Raw genomic sequence first — 14,730 nt, forward strand, 5'->3', positions numbered from 1 at the left:
TGTCAAATCACCGGAGATTGACGGATGGAAGCACTCCAACGGCGGTCGAGTCGCATTGTCGAGCGCGGCGAGGGATGTCGAATGTGCGGCTTCGGGAGCATCGAAAAGCATTCAAGAATCCACAATTTGAGCGTAACCGTGATGCAAAGTAACCGGCAGGAAAGACACATTGCACACACACATCACACCACGGCCAGCACTGATGGTGATGACGGCAAAGGGCAACGGAAGGGAACGGCGACGGGCGAACAAATCACATGGCGTGAATAAGACGGTTGCGTCACGTGCAGATGCGCAAGATACAGAGACGACGGCGGCGGACTGAGGAGGGATATCGGGAACTTCGGCCACAAGCATTTTTCTAGGCGCCACAGGATCTTGGTCCATGGCTGCTGGGGAAGGAAAAGACAACTCCACCTCGGCGCGGGCGCAGTCAATGATGGAATTGTTAGGCGAAAGGAAATCCCAGCCTAGAATGACATCGTGGGGGCAGGACGGCAGGACAACGAACTCAATGACATGAAGAGATTCCGCGATTACAACACGTGCAGTGCAGGCTCCCAAAGGTTCGACAGGCTGTGCGCTCGCAGTACCCAAATACAGTCCGGAAAGCGACGTCGTTACTTTTCCTATCCGTCGGCAAAGTCCTGCGCGTAACACCGTGATTGCTGCGCCCGTATCGACCAGTGCGAATGTTGGGATCCCTTCGACGTATACCTCAATTACGTTGCAGGGGCGATTTCGAGGCCTTGGGTAAAGCGAAGAGGACGCAGTTCTCGCCTCGGGAACAGTGACACTTAGTTTCCCTGAGGCAGAGGGCTTGGTCGGCATCTCATCGGTGAGATGGAACGGCGGCGTGGAGATGGCGTACGACGATTAGTGTAGGGAACAGGGGTTTCATCTGGCGGCACAGGGGATTGTAGCTGTCGAGGGGCGTGTCTGTTCATGGGTCGGCGGTAATCATAAGTAGGCTGCATAAGGCGTCGATAAAAGCGGGCAACGTGTCCCAGAATACCACAATGGTAGCAAATTGGGCGGTTGCAGGCTATGCGCCAAGGATTTGGCTGGCGTGGTAGCTGTGGTGCAGGCGGCGAGTAGGGAATCGGGGGCGGTCGCACAACAGCTTGGAGAGGTGGACGTGGAGCGAAGGGCGGCCTTGCAGTGACGTCAGCGTATGTCAAGGGCACCGCGACTGTAGGCGGTTGAATAGTAGCTGGCAGGCACTCAGCGACTTGCTCCTTGATGACGGTCTGTAACCCCTGTGTCAGTGGGGAGTATGGTTGTGCGTTCGTAAAGGGCACCAGGGAAAGCTGCCGAGCAACTTCTTCTCGCACGAACTCCTTTATCTGGTGCATTAGAAGCGACTCGTCAACACCTAGCGTCAGACCTGAGACAGGGGCGAATTCTGAAGGCGGATGTCGTGTGACAACTCGCTGCCTTCGAAGTTCGTTGTAACTTTGACACAGCGCAATGACGACAGACACTGGGGTCGGGTTCCGGGCGACCAACATCTGGAAGGCGTCGTCCTCAATGCCCTTGAGGATATGCCGGATCTTACCGGCGTCTGGCATCGTTGCGTCGACTCTGTTGCACCGATTAACGACGTCTTCGATGTAGCTGGTGAAATTCTCACCTGGTTGCTGGGCGCGTCCGCGCAGGCGTTGTTCGGCCTGAAGTCTACGTACAGCAGGACGACCAAAGACTTCCGTGAAGTAGGTCTTGAACGCCGACCATGACGAGATGTCGGATTCGTGGTTACGATACCACAAATGTGCAACGTTGCTCAAGTATAAAATTACGTTGTTGAGCTTTTCCCTATCGTCCCAGTGGTTGTGCGCGCTGACTCTGTCGTACGAGGCGAGCCAGTCCTCGACGTCCTGATCAACGGTACCCGCAAAAATCGCAGGATCCCGTTGACGCTGCACGCCAGGACAGATGATAATTGGTGCCTTGACTGCAGCTTGTTGGGCTCGATCGTCCGGCATGGGCTGGATCGTCCGAGGTGATTGAAGGGTTCGGCATCGAAGTTCCAGCGTTGATGGAGTCGTACCCAGCACTCTCCACCAAATGTCAAGGTGTTTATTGACAGGATTGAGAGGTCGAACTCGGTGCAGCAGTCAGAACTCTGCGAGCAGTCAGGACAAGCCCCGTGCGTAAAAGCGCTGGTGATGCGCCTGACTCACCGGCACTTCTTCTTCGTCGTATTTCATACACTGGAGATGCACCTGGCTAACCGGCACTTCTTCTTCGTTACAAAACCAACATCCACGACAGGACTCGAAACTGCAGTCCTCTAATCCGGAGTCACACGCCTTATCCATTTTTATTGCCTGTTTCATAACAACACATACACAAAGCACAGGAATTCTCCGCCTTGAATTTAGAACAAATAAGGCAGTGCAATATTACATGCGGGTGTACCTTGTCTATAAATTTTAGTTTAAAAAGCCTAATGGTTGCAAGCTGTTCAAATATTGGTAAGCACTCTGATGGTTCACTGAGCAATTTTTAGATTTTGCGAATAAGGAAGTAGTTTTCGATAAAATATTCTCTCGCCGGTTTTGCCTGAACATCTTGATTACGCACCGCCATTCGTGTTTTCCACACGCTGTGCATACAGAGTAGTATCAACATATCGCATGGCACGCATTCTGTCACTTCAAAAGGTAAAAACAGGATTCCAAAAGGTGTGAATAGGAAAGTATTTCTTAATGGTCCTTTGCAGAATATCCCAAAGGAAGACTGAGTCCCAGCACTGAAGAAAAAAATTACACCATCTTCCCATAGGGGAACCCTGAGTAGTATGCGAAGCAGCCATGGGGTCGACTCAAGTTCCCGTTAGTTTTTGCGTTGACGTTTCCTTTTGGCTACGCGAGCGCGAAGTTCGGGATCGGCCTGTCGCCGCTGCCGTTTCGTGGCAGCGGCTCGAGCCCTCTTCTCCGCGGCGCTGTCCACGGCGCTGACACTGGCGCTGTACGTGGCACTCCTCGCGGCGTTGCGGGAGGAGAATGAGAGGTGCGGAGCGCGCGCGCGCGTGATTATACCGCGAGCTACAGTGGCGCCCCCAGCGGAGTATGCAGCTCCTACCGTCGCGCATCTAACCTAAGCTGCTTCGCATTATCGCGCGCGGAGCCGCAGGTGTTGCCATTCGTTGCGCAATCCGGAGAGGAGCGTCGGAGAGGAGAGGAGGAATGCCGAGAGGAGAGGAGATGAGACAAGGAGAGGAGGGGGAGGAGAATGCGCATGCGCAGTGTGGGTGTGGACGCCGCACGGCGGATGGATGGAGGGAGGGAGTGACATAGCCCCGACCATAACATGCTTCGGATCTAAAATATGCTCAATTGTCTCCGGTTTCTTACAAATGAGGCAAGTAACACTCCAACATACAAAGATCACTTTCCCCTGCAGCCATAGCTTGACAGGAAGCGTACCAGTGTGCAACATGAAGAAAAAGGTCTTTGTGGTTGCTCTTACTGGCCTTCTTTTTGGCGCTAAGTATGTTCGGAGTCCCCGGCTCGCCAGTGCATCCTTGGGCACAATACGGGACGAATTTTCTTCCCGTGGGAAAGCCGTCGCTTCGGGCCTTGTACGCTCGCTTAATCTCCTACACATTTTTGCTGGGGCGAAAGAAAGGCATCATTGTTTCCCAGACGACGTCCCCAAACGCGACGTATCGCCGTCGGAAAGGCGGCTTGGTTGCCTTCACACGTTTGCAGGACGAAAGGTTTCCTCGTTTCCCTGAAACCGCCCGGAAACGCAACCAGTCGTCCTTGAGGTGGTCCTCCCGGGTTGTTGAGCGCAATGCCGACGCCTTCGTTCGCAACAGCCTTGGCGCCTGTCTGCTAATTAAGCGGCGAGCTGCGTGGTGGTTCGGTGCGTTACAAAGACTCGAGTGCCACACGGATCCCTTCATGAACTAACCTCTGCGCGCGTTTGCCGCGCCGAGTATGCGCGCATATTCCGAAACCCCCGCAGCAGACGAAACCGAAGCCACCGAAGTGAGCCGAGTAAAATCTACCGCTTGCCTATCACGTGAGGGCCTATTTCGCATCATCCCATTCCTCCAAATTTTTTATGAGTAGGCTTCAAGATTGTCACGTGACGCTCCCTCCTAGTTTATTTTCCTTCCTCCATGTTCGGCGGAGTCGGCGGTGCTCATGGCTGACAGTTTGTTTACATCTGTGAAGTGTCGTTCCGTGCCAGCGTTTCGCCGATTTTCTTTTCTATACTTCCTTCCAGAAAGTGTTATAGGCGTGCCTGAAGCTCACTGTATCTCATCTTCATGTGCGTTAGCAGTGATCACTCTGCTGACAACGATGAATGCAAGAGCAACGATTTCAAGTGCGGAAAAAGGATTAGTTGCGACCACGAAGCTGCTGGTTGACCCGTGATGTCGGCTCGGGTTTCTGGCTGTGCTTCCGTGTTGCGTGACCTTGACTTGTGTTCATTAGTGTGTTCAATATCACTTTTATGTCCTTTTGAGTATATTCTGACAACGTCCGGTGTAAAGCGCTGCGTAGCAATGGCAACAGCAGCCACTGTTCGAGCGACAACGTCCGTGATAGCCGTACATGAATGCCATATTCCGACTTCGTCACGGTGCTGTGCTGCCAATAAGTTAGGCCGTGGTGCAAGCAACTCTTTTATGAAGCTGTGTACGGATATCCTCGCCCAAGAAATACGGTAGGATGTAAGTACGTACTGTGAATAAAGCTTCTTACTGAGCGATGTGAATTGAATTGTTATGGCGCCGTTCTGTTTTGATCACGTCGTTGCTTCGGATATTGCATTAACATCATGCTCCATCCAACATACTGATTTAGGAGCATACCTGCTGGCTCCGAACGTGAGGATTCGTTTGCCAGATCAGCGATATGGCTCCGTTTCACAGCCGAGACACATTGCTTGGACGCGGAGCTAGTAGTGCGGTCACAAAAATGTATGACTACGCAATTTTCGGTGTTACGTGGGCTGCTACGGGTCATGCTCACATGTAATAAATTGTTGCTAGAGGACAAGCATTAAACTCCCACCTGAAAATTATTTCCATTTACAGTGCACCTTCGTTAAATGCGTGTTCGGCAAGCAGAGAGAGAGAGAATAACTTTATTGAGAATGCCTGCAGAGTCGATTAGGCTCCCTCCACGCAGGGAGGACGAGCTTTCATCGCGACGCGGCCACTACGTCAGTCTCGTGCGTTATGCTCCTCGAGGTCTTGCTCCCTCGCTACTTCGGCGGGTCCGAGAGGGCCGCCGCCCCCTTCCTGGGGATGCCGCCCCCCTTATCCTCGGTTTCGCTAGGTCGCTGCCTTCCTAGAGCTGCCGAGACCTGCTGGACGGCCTTGAGTTGTGTCTCTTGATCGCAGATCCTCGTTGCAGCCTCTAGCTGCGGCGGGATCGTCGTCTTCTCACTGGCTTCTCTCGGATTTATACCACAGTCCCAAAGGATGTGAGCCGCGGTAGCTCTCTCCTTCGCACACAGTCTACACACGTCACTCGTGTACACACTCGGCCACACGTGCTTAGCTAGCACCGGGGTGAGCAGGGACCCTGTCTGTAATTGTCTGTATAACACTGCCTCCTTCCGGGTAAGCCCCGGGTGAGCTGGGGGCACAGTCTGTCTGTTCAGTCTGTACCATTTCACTATTTCGTTGAAGGTGGTCATCTTGTCCTTGGCACTGTACCGCGACCAACACTCCGAGTCGGCCGTGTTTGCAGTCGCGCGGTTGGTTAGTCCTCGCGCGACCGCGTTGGCCGTCTCGTTGTGGTTCGCGTTCCCGCGTTCCGACACGTCACTGCCCATGTGAGCCGGAAACCACTTGATCACAGCAGCACTTTTGTGCCCGATGTCTTCGACCTTGCGCAGTATGCGCGCGGCCTCACTACATACCATACCCTTGGCATAGTTCTTCACTGCCGTTCTAGAGTCACACAGCACTGTAGTGCATCCGAGGTCGGAGACGGCCAAGGCGATAGCCACCTTCCTCCGCTTGGTGCGCTTCTCGAGTACGGACGCTCGCTGCGGTCTTCGTTGCACCCGTCGATGCTCCGACGACCACAGCCGCGTATGCGTCGCTGCTGCCTCGATACACCACCGCGTCCACGTAGACGGCGCCTTCTTCTCTGGCGTGGATGTCCACGAGAGCCCTGGCCCTCGCCAACCTGCGCTCCTTGTTGTGCTCGGGGTTGACGTTCTTCGGGATCGGGCCGACCCTGAGCTTTCTATTGATGCTATCCTGTATAGGTACGTTGTTCTGCTGCTTGCCTTCCCTCGGCTCGAGGCCAAGGTCCCGCAGTATCTGTCTTCCGGTTCTCGTTTCAGAGAGACGTTCGAGTTGCGCCGTTCTATGTGCCTCGGCTATTTCGTCCAGCGTGTTGTGGACTCCCAGCGCCATGAATTTTTCGGTGCTCGCGCTCCCGAGGAGACCGAGTGCCGCCTTATACGCCTTGCGTATGGTGGCGTCTATCTTGTTACGTTCACTCGGCCTCCAGTTGTGGAAGGCGGCGACGTACGTTATGTGGCTAACTGCAAAGGATTGAACGAGCCTAGTCAGGCTCTCCTCCTTCATCCCCGCTCTTCTGTTGGACACCCTCTTGATGAGTCTCATTGCCGCGGCCGCTTTGCCCGCGAGCTTGTTCACTGTTTCACCGTTGACTCAATTTCGCTCGATGAGCAGCCCGAGCACTCGAATCTTCTCGACTTCCGGTATTACTTGTCCTCCCGTCGTCCTGATCGTGATCTTGGGATGCTCGTACTTGAATTCCATATTCTTTCTTTTCCTGCCCGCTCCTTTCGGTGGAATCACCAGCAGCTCTGACTTGGCCGGAGAGCAGACGAGTCCAGACCCGTCCAACTGCTTCTCGATGGCGTTGACCGCTTCTTGCAGCGTTGTCTCGATGTGTCCGTCGCTTCCTCCCGGTACTCATAGCGTATCGTCGTCGGCGTAGATGGTGTGCCGGACTCCCGTTACTCTTTCTAGCCGGTTGCCCACCCCGATCATCACGACGTTGAAGAGTAACGGAGAGATCACCGAGCCCTGCGGGGTTCCGACGCTGCCCAGCTTCTTCTCTTCGAGCTGCAGGTCTCCCGCGCAGATTTCGGTGGTCCGTTCCATCAGGAAGTCTTTGATGTACTCGTATGTCTTTCTGCCCATGTTTAGCCTGGATACTTGGGCCAGGATAGCCGAGTGCCTCACTTTATCGAAGGCGCTCTGCAGGCCCAGCCCAAGTATGGCTCTGTGTCCTTGGTGGCCGTCATATCGTCGATGATCTCGTTCTTCAGTAAGATCATGGCGTCTTGCGTCCCGAGCTTGTTCCGAAACCCTATGATGGAATTCGGGTAGAGCTCCGATTCTTCCAGGTAACGCTGCCACCTGTTCATGAGAACGTGCTCGAGGACCTTTCCCACGCACGAAGTGAGCGAGATCGGCCTGAGGTTCTCTATGTTTGGTGGTCTGCCAGGCTTTGGGATGAGGATCGTCTTGGCTGCTTCCATTGCTTGGGTAGCCTTCCATCTTGCCAGCACTTGTAGAATTTCGTGAGCGTTTCGATGGCCGCTTCGTTGAGGTTCTTGAGCGCTCTGTTGGTCACTCGGTCGGGACCCGCGGCGGACCTGCCATTGAGATCCTGCAGAGCAGTTCTGACTTCCCATGCCTCGATATCTCGATCTAGCGTCTCGTTCTCGTTGCCTTGGTAATCCGGGTGTCTTTCCGTGGGGGTGGTCGGTAGGTACTTGGCATCCAAGTTCCGCTTGATCTCGTCCTGTCCGTGTTCGCAGATTCCCTTGTGTAGGATCCTGGCCAGGCTGTTGTGTTGGTGGCCCTTGGTCTTTGTTTCGTCGAGGAGGTGCAGCAGCATGTTCCACGTCTTGCCCTTGTGTAACTGTCCGTCGGCTTCATTGCAGGACTCGTTCCATTGTTGGGTGCATAGCACCTTGCAGTGAGCCTCAATCTGCCTGCTGAGCTCGGCGATCTTCTTCCTTAGACTTCGGTTCGTTCGTTGCTTCTGCCACCTCGCCTTTATGGACTGCTTGGCTTCTATCAGGTGGGCGAGCCGACTGTCCATCTTGTCTATCCGTTCGTCCGTTTCCAGCTCTTTGGTGGCTCTTTCCGTCGTCTCAACGACGTTAGCCGCCCATTGTTCCATGTCCATAATGTCCAATTGCACCGCGGGTAGTGCCGTTCGAAAGGCGTCCCAATCCGTAATGCGATGCTTCCTTATGCCGGTGTTGCCTTGGCCTTCGAGCGGTACGACGACCTCCACGATGTAGTGATCGCTGCCCAGCTCTTGTCCCGTGTTTCTCCATTCCGCTTCTCTCGTTTTTCCTTCGGTTTTGATGAAGGTAAGGTCCGGAGTGGTGTCTCTCGTAACCGATGTACCGATTCTGGTGGGAAAGACCGGATCCGTGATTAGGTTCAGTCCCACGTCGGTGGCATCTTGCATCAGCTCTCTTCCCTTGACCGTCGTTCTTTGGTAGCCCCAGCCTTGGTTCGGAGCGTTAAAGTCTCCGCACACTAGGAGCGTATTGCTCCCCGCGACTCTACTCGCCTTGTGAAGTAGTGCCTTGAACTTCTGTTGTCCGTGAGACGGATTGCTGTAGACGTTCACCAGGAAAGTGCTCTCCTTCCTCTTCTTGCCCGTAATTACTTCCACCATGCAGTGTTCGATGGCGCTTCTGCCGATCAGTTCGTGTGCCATGAAAGTCATCCCTTTCCTAACGAAGGTACAGGCCCCTCTGCCCTTGCCCTTGGACGTGTCCCTTTCGCTCGGCGGGCTGTCGTGCGACCGGTAGCCCGGGAGTCTCGGTGCCTCTTCGCTGTGTGTTTCTTGTATCATTATTACGTCTGGTTTCCTCGTTTGTTGCTGCAAGTGTTGCAGCAGCACCGCTCTCTTGCCGGTAAAGCCGTTGCAATTCCAGTGCCAGACCAAGAGGTCTCTCACTGGCGGTGTGGTTACTGCTATGCGTGCTGTCCTTGCCATGATTGCTGCAGTTTGGCGATGACCTGTGCTTCCATACTTTGCATTTGTGCCTGTATGTGCGCCTGCAGCTGTGTTTGCATCTGCGCTATCATGTTCTGGATCGTGCTCTGAATGTTGGTTGTCATCTGCTGAACCATTTGCTCGAGCGCGGTGAGGCGTTCGTTGGTTACCTTGCTGGTCGCCTCAAGATGGTCGAGTCTGTCGCCCTGTTTTTCGATTCTCTCCGTTATCTTTCGTTCTTTGGCGCCCTCTATGGCTCTCGTCTTGGGAGCCGGTCCTGCCGCTATCGTGGCTCTCGGGTCCACCTCGACCTCTGGTTCGTCCTCGGTCATCTCTTGTTTCCTCTGTTGTGCGGGCGTCGGCTGCTGTTGCTGCTGTTGCTGCATCGCAATTAATGTCGTTAGCTTCTCGTTGATTTCCCTGATGGTTGCGTCCTGTTCGACGATTCTTCGCTTTAGCTTCTCGTTCTCGTCTCTCAAGGATTTCTCCACCCCGTTCGCTTCTTGGATCTTCTTCGCGGCGTTTTGCGCCGGTGGTTGTCTCTTCTCTGCCATGTTTGCCTTGACTGCGTCGGCCCAGGAGCCTCTCTCCCTCGACTGCGACGGCCTGCGGTGACTGGCGCTCCTGCCTATTTTGCTGTCGTCCCTTTTGCGGCTGCTGTCGCGCTGCTTCGATTCCCCGCGGGGTCTCTCGGCAGGCGACGCTCGTCGCGGCGGAGAGCTTTCCGGGTTCGGTTGTTGCTGCATGGCTTCCATCTTGCGTTCCCATTGCCGCTTTTTGACCACGTACGGCATCTTGTACTTGTTTTTGCATTCCTTCTCGCCTGTTGGGTGCTGTCCCCCGCATAGCTTGCACTTGGGCTTGCATTCGCGTTCGTGACCCTCTCTGGGGTTCGCGATTCCGCAGCCGAAGCACACTTTGGCGTTGCTATTCGGGCATACGTCTCTTCTATGGCCGACCCGGCCGCATTGCTTGCACACGTCAAAGTGCTTGCGGTAAAGCCCGCACTTGACCAATATCGAGCCATACTTAACGTAGTTGGGTACTTTCTGTCCAGCGAAAACTACTATCACCGTGGTTGTATTGCCGATTCTGTGCGCCTCCACCGCTAGGGGGTTGTAGGGGTTCACGATGTTTTCGGCTATCTCCTCCGGGGTATCGTCTACGGCTATACCTCGGATGACTCCCTTGACCGTGCCGTCCGGCGCCGTTCGGTAGGCGTTGATTTCGTATGTCTTACTTCCTATGTTAAGGGCTTTGACCTTAGAGTACAGCGTGGCACGCCTCTCGTCCGGGGTGCTGACCACAATGATGTTTTGCTGCGCGTTTGTGCAGATGGTGTCTGCTTTGGCTTCTTCCTTCGTTACTCGAGCCGCCGTCCTGACGACCGACATGATAATTGAAGCCTCCGTTTTCGCTACGTTGAGACCGCCACGTGGTCTCATGACTACCTTGGTGTCTTCTTTCGGCATATCTATCGGCATCCTCGCCGCTTTCGTTACCGAAGCTGCAACTCTCTTAGCAAAGCTGGCCCTAGTCTTGGGTCTAGACTGGCGAGTAATGGTGGCGGACTCACCGTTTTCCTTGCCGGCCATGATCTGCTTGATGCGCTTGCCGGAGGCCGACCCGCCTTCGACTTCTTCCGGTGTAATGTCCTCTCCGTGAACTTCGATGCACGTGCTCCCGCCGAAACTGCCGATACTCAGCGCTGACGCCATGTTGTCTTCCATCGACGTGACCACTTCCATTTCGGACGCCATCTTGGTCGTACTCGTCGCCGGGTTAGGCCTAGCGGCCGGGCCCGTCACGACCAGTGGGCGTACTCGTGGTATGCCTACGTTAGGCTTAGCGAAAAGTCCGCACCGCACCAGAGAAGAGTCCTCGTAAATCGAGAAAATCACGTACCGCTTGGTCAAAACTGGTACCGGTCGATGCCCCGCACCTTCGCGCACACTTTGGTACCAATTATATCGCGGTAACTGTAAATTAACGCTGCGTTGATTGGCATAATAGCAGGAGTCGATGTGAAGCGCGTCCGCTCCCGTCGACAACCGCGCGTTCCTTCTTCGGCAAGCAGTAAATAAAAATTTTCAAACCAACGTCCGCGACAGGACTCGAACCTGCAGTCTTCTGATCCGAAGTCAGACGCCTTATCCATTAGGCCACGCGGACACATAGGACATTTTGCGCCACCTTCGTTAAATGCGTGTTCGGCAAGCAGTAAATAAAAATTTTCAAACCAACGTCCGCGACAGGACTCGAACCTGCAGTCTTCTGATCCGAAGTCAGACGCCTTATCCATTAGGCCACGCGGACACATAGGACATTTTGCGCCACCTTCGTTAAATGCGTGTTCGGCAAGCAGTAAATAAAAATTTTCAAACCAACGTCCGCGACAGGACTCGAACCTGCAGTCTTCTGATCCGAAGTCAGACGCCTTATCCATTAGGCCACGCGGACTTTTTTTTTCTTTATTTCCATAACAACTTACAACACGGAACCCAACATAAAAAATGCTAAAAGCGCCAACCAATAGCTTGTTGACGCGGCACGACTAAAAGGGCTTTAATGACACTAGGTCATTAGTACGGGAAACCATGTTGGCTGTTCATCTTTTGATTGGTACACATCACGCATATAGGCAATACTTTCAATGAAGTTTTCCCTTACCGTTCTTACAACAGGTTCTGCATGTTTGAATGCCATTCTGGTTTTCCAGATACTATGCAGGCTTAATACCATGAACATGTCATATGGTACGCCCTCATCATTGTTTACTGGAAGAAAATGAATCCCATATGGTGTGAGGGGCAAATCCTTTTTCAGCGTTCTCTGGAGAATGTCCCAATGAAATATAGAATCATAACAGTCCAGGAATATATGGATTACTGTTTCAGGCTTCCGGCATAAAAGGCAATCAGCTGACCATGGAACAAAAAAACCCTTTTCCTGCAGCCAAGGTTTGACTGGGAGCGTACCACTATGAAGTAGAAAAAAGAAAGTTTTCACAGACAGTCGAACCGGCATTCTTTTAACTCTTTTTAAAACGTCCTTACCCGCACTGACAAAAAACATGTTTCGATAAAGAGGCACTGGAAGCATGACGTCACGTAGATCTTTATACAGTTGTTTCTTTGATACGAAGGTGAGATAATCTAACGAGAAACGTACTTTAAGAATTTTGAAAGCGCTTACAACTTCGCGTAGATACCCGCACAAACTACTTCCTGTAACCCCACACGAAGACACAATAAACTCAGGAATGGCGCTGTGCAATCTTAGTTGAAGCACTGCACGCAAAAAAGGGTGGTGCTGGTCCCGCAAAAATATAAACCTTGAGACAATCTGCCTTAGAAAAAGATGGGCTAAGCCAAGCCCTCCCCTTTTCAGGGAGTGAAACAAGTTTAGTCGGCTCATGCGCTCCCATGTTGAATTCCATACAAATACTGCAAGGATCCTGTGAAATTGTTGCGCACTAGCTCGTGACATAGCAATCACCTGCAACACATACCAAATTCGTGCAACAAGGAACGTATTGCAAATCGTTGACCTAGTAAATATGGATAAATGTTTTCCTCCCCATTTGGTGGTTTTCGTGCGCACCCGTTCAATCTCTTCTTTCCAATATTCTGAAGGATCATCATACCAGTTTAAAGGTGCTCCTAGATATTTTTGGGGCGAGACTGTCCACTGTAGGTTTTCAAAGACATTGGGCTTCTCATCCCAGCTTCCATGCCAGAAACCTTTACACTTCTCCCAGTTAACAACGCTTCCAGACATTTTGCAAAACGTTCGAGCTTGTTGAACAGTTTCGCTAACACTTTCCTTGTCCCCACAAAAGACGGCAACATCATCTGCATACGAGAGAATTTTCACTTCACTCGTCATTAAGCGGAATCCCCTTATTTTGTCACTGTGTATCACTTTTAAGCAAAAAGGCTCCAAGTAAATTGCGAAGAGAAGTGACGAAGCCGGACATCCTTGTACTTGGACTTCTACAAATTTTAATTTCCCCAGAGAGCTGTTTGTTTACTATCAAGTTCGTGCTACACTCTTCATAACATAGTTTCAATCCTTCTAGTATAATGTTGCCAACATTCACATGCTCTAGAATAGAGAAAAGCACACTGTGTACAACACGATCGAAAGCCTTTTCCAAGTCAAGTTGCATCATTGCCACTCTGCCTTCCCATGCATCGCAACACTCGAGAATACTTCTTGCCACATGTATATTATTCAGTATCGACCGGCCTCTTATGCCACATGTTTGATGTGGGCCTACTATTGATGTCATCACTGACTGCAACCTTCTTGCTAACACTTTCATAAATATTTTGTAGTCGACATTTAACAAACTTATGGGGCGGTACGATCTTACTGAGAGAAGCTTTAAAGGGTCGTTGGTTTTCGGAATCAGGACGGTATGGGTTTTCCGGAAAGATGGTGGCATATATTTTACTTCATAAGCCTCCGCTAGAACATGGTGTAAAACGACTGCTAGTTCATGCTTAAATGCCTTATAGAAAGCCGCGCCTAGGCCATCAGGTCCTGGCGCTTTTCCAGGTTTCAATTCATCAATTGCTCTTTCGATGTCACTGAAGGTAATGGGTTCCTCAAGAACGGTTTTTACGTCCTCATCTAGCCTCGGCATTAAAGGCAGATATTCCATGTCAAAACCAGCTTCCACTAGTCCTTTGCAGCTCAACAACTCTCGGTAGTGTTCGGTGAAGGCACGCTGTATTGTATCACTATCGCTACTACGTGCGTCACCATATTCAATTTCTTTTATTTCATTTTGTGACGCGTATCTTTTCTCTTCGGTCAAAGCCCTTCTTGTGGGCGTTTCCCCCAGCCACAAATGCTCTGCGCGTGCACGTATGACTGACCCTTTATATCTCTCGACATCAAGGATTTCAAGCTCATTTTTTACGTTCCTTATCTCATTTGACAACTCGCCTGGCTGTGCGCATTTTATCGACAACATTTTGTTCAGCTTACTTCGGAGTTCATTTTCCTTTCTTTTTTCATTATAGCGTAATATAGAGGCCCTTTCAATGGCTGTTATTTTAAAGTCCTGTTTAAATTCTTCCCACATCGTTATGAACCCTCCAGATTCACAAGCAAGCATCTCTCGTAAACGCACGTTTACAAACTCGAGAAAGGTTGCGTCGTCCAGAAGCTTGACATTGAATTTCCATAAGTCCCAATTGAAAGATCGGTTTTCTTTTCTTTTGCCAAGGGAGAACATAACGAGACTATGGTCACTGAAAGATACGTGGCTCACATCATAGCCACTGCACAACGCAACCAGTCTCGCTGATACATATGCTCGATCTAATCGAGCGTGACTGCCCCTTTGGAAATGCGTAAACACAGTCTGCATTCCACCGCGAAACATAGCACCAACATCCTCTAATTCATGCTCCTGGACTGCTGCGAGCAAAAAAAAGCGCACTGTGATCACGAACGAGCGAGTAGCTATTGCGGTCTTCAGTAAAACAAACACAGTTGAAATCTCCCAGCAAGATGACATAGCGCTCAGATTTCATATACACTTCTAGATTTTCAAAGAAGTCGCGGCGTTCTCTTTCATTATTTGGGGCGTATATGCAAATTGGCCGCCATTCAGCATCCCAGAGCGAGAAATCACACACGATCATTCGACCTTCATGACAAACAAATACAGATTGCACAACAATTTCTAAAGATTTCCGCAATAGCAAAACGCAGCCACCGTAATTACCGACAGCGT

General features: G+C 51.7%; 1 protein-coding gene, 3 non-coding genes and 1 pseudogene across 4 annotated transcripts; all 5 read right to left on the bottom strand.

The window, feature by feature from the left end:
* Nucleotides 1-5,093: 5,093 nt before the first annotated feature.
* LOC119443727 (uncharacterized) lies at nt 5,094-8,127 on the bottom strand (annotated as a pseudogene).
* An 829-nt stretch (nt 8,128-8,956) lies between these two features.
* On the bottom strand, nt 8,957-10,738 carry LOC119443729 (uncharacterized). The gene has a single exon (XM_037708434.2). The coding sequence runs from the start codon at nt 10,736-10,738 to the stop codon at nt 8,957-8,959; it is 1,782 nt and encodes a 593-aa protein (XP_037564362.1).
* A 339-nt stretch (nt 10,739-11,077) lies between these two features.
* On the bottom strand, nt 11,078-11,150 carry Trnar-ucg (transfer RNA arginine (anticodon UCG)). The gene has a single exon. It is a non-coding gene; the product is annotated as a tRNA-Arg (tRNA).
* A 71-nt stretch (nt 11,151-11,221) lies between these two features.
* Trnar-ucg (transfer RNA arginine (anticodon UCG)) lies at nt 11,222-11,294 on the bottom strand. The gene has a single exon. It is a non-coding gene; the product is annotated as a tRNA-Arg (tRNA).
* Nucleotides 11,295-11,365: 71 nt separating this feature from the next.
* On the bottom strand, nt 11,366-11,438 carry Trnar-ucg (transfer RNA arginine (anticodon UCG)). The gene has a single exon. It is a non-coding gene; the product is annotated as a tRNA-Arg (tRNA).
* Between the last annotated feature and the right edge of the window lie 3,292 nt (nt 11,439-14,730).

Source organism: Dermacentor silvarum, chromosome 3 (genome assembly GCF_013339745.2).
Source record: "Dermacentor silvarum isolate Dsil-2018 chromosome 3, BIME_Dsil_1.4, whole genome shotgun sequence".
Lineage (NCBI taxonomy): Eukaryota > Metazoa > Arthropoda > Arachnida > Ixodida > Ixodidae > Dermacentor > Dermacentor silvarum.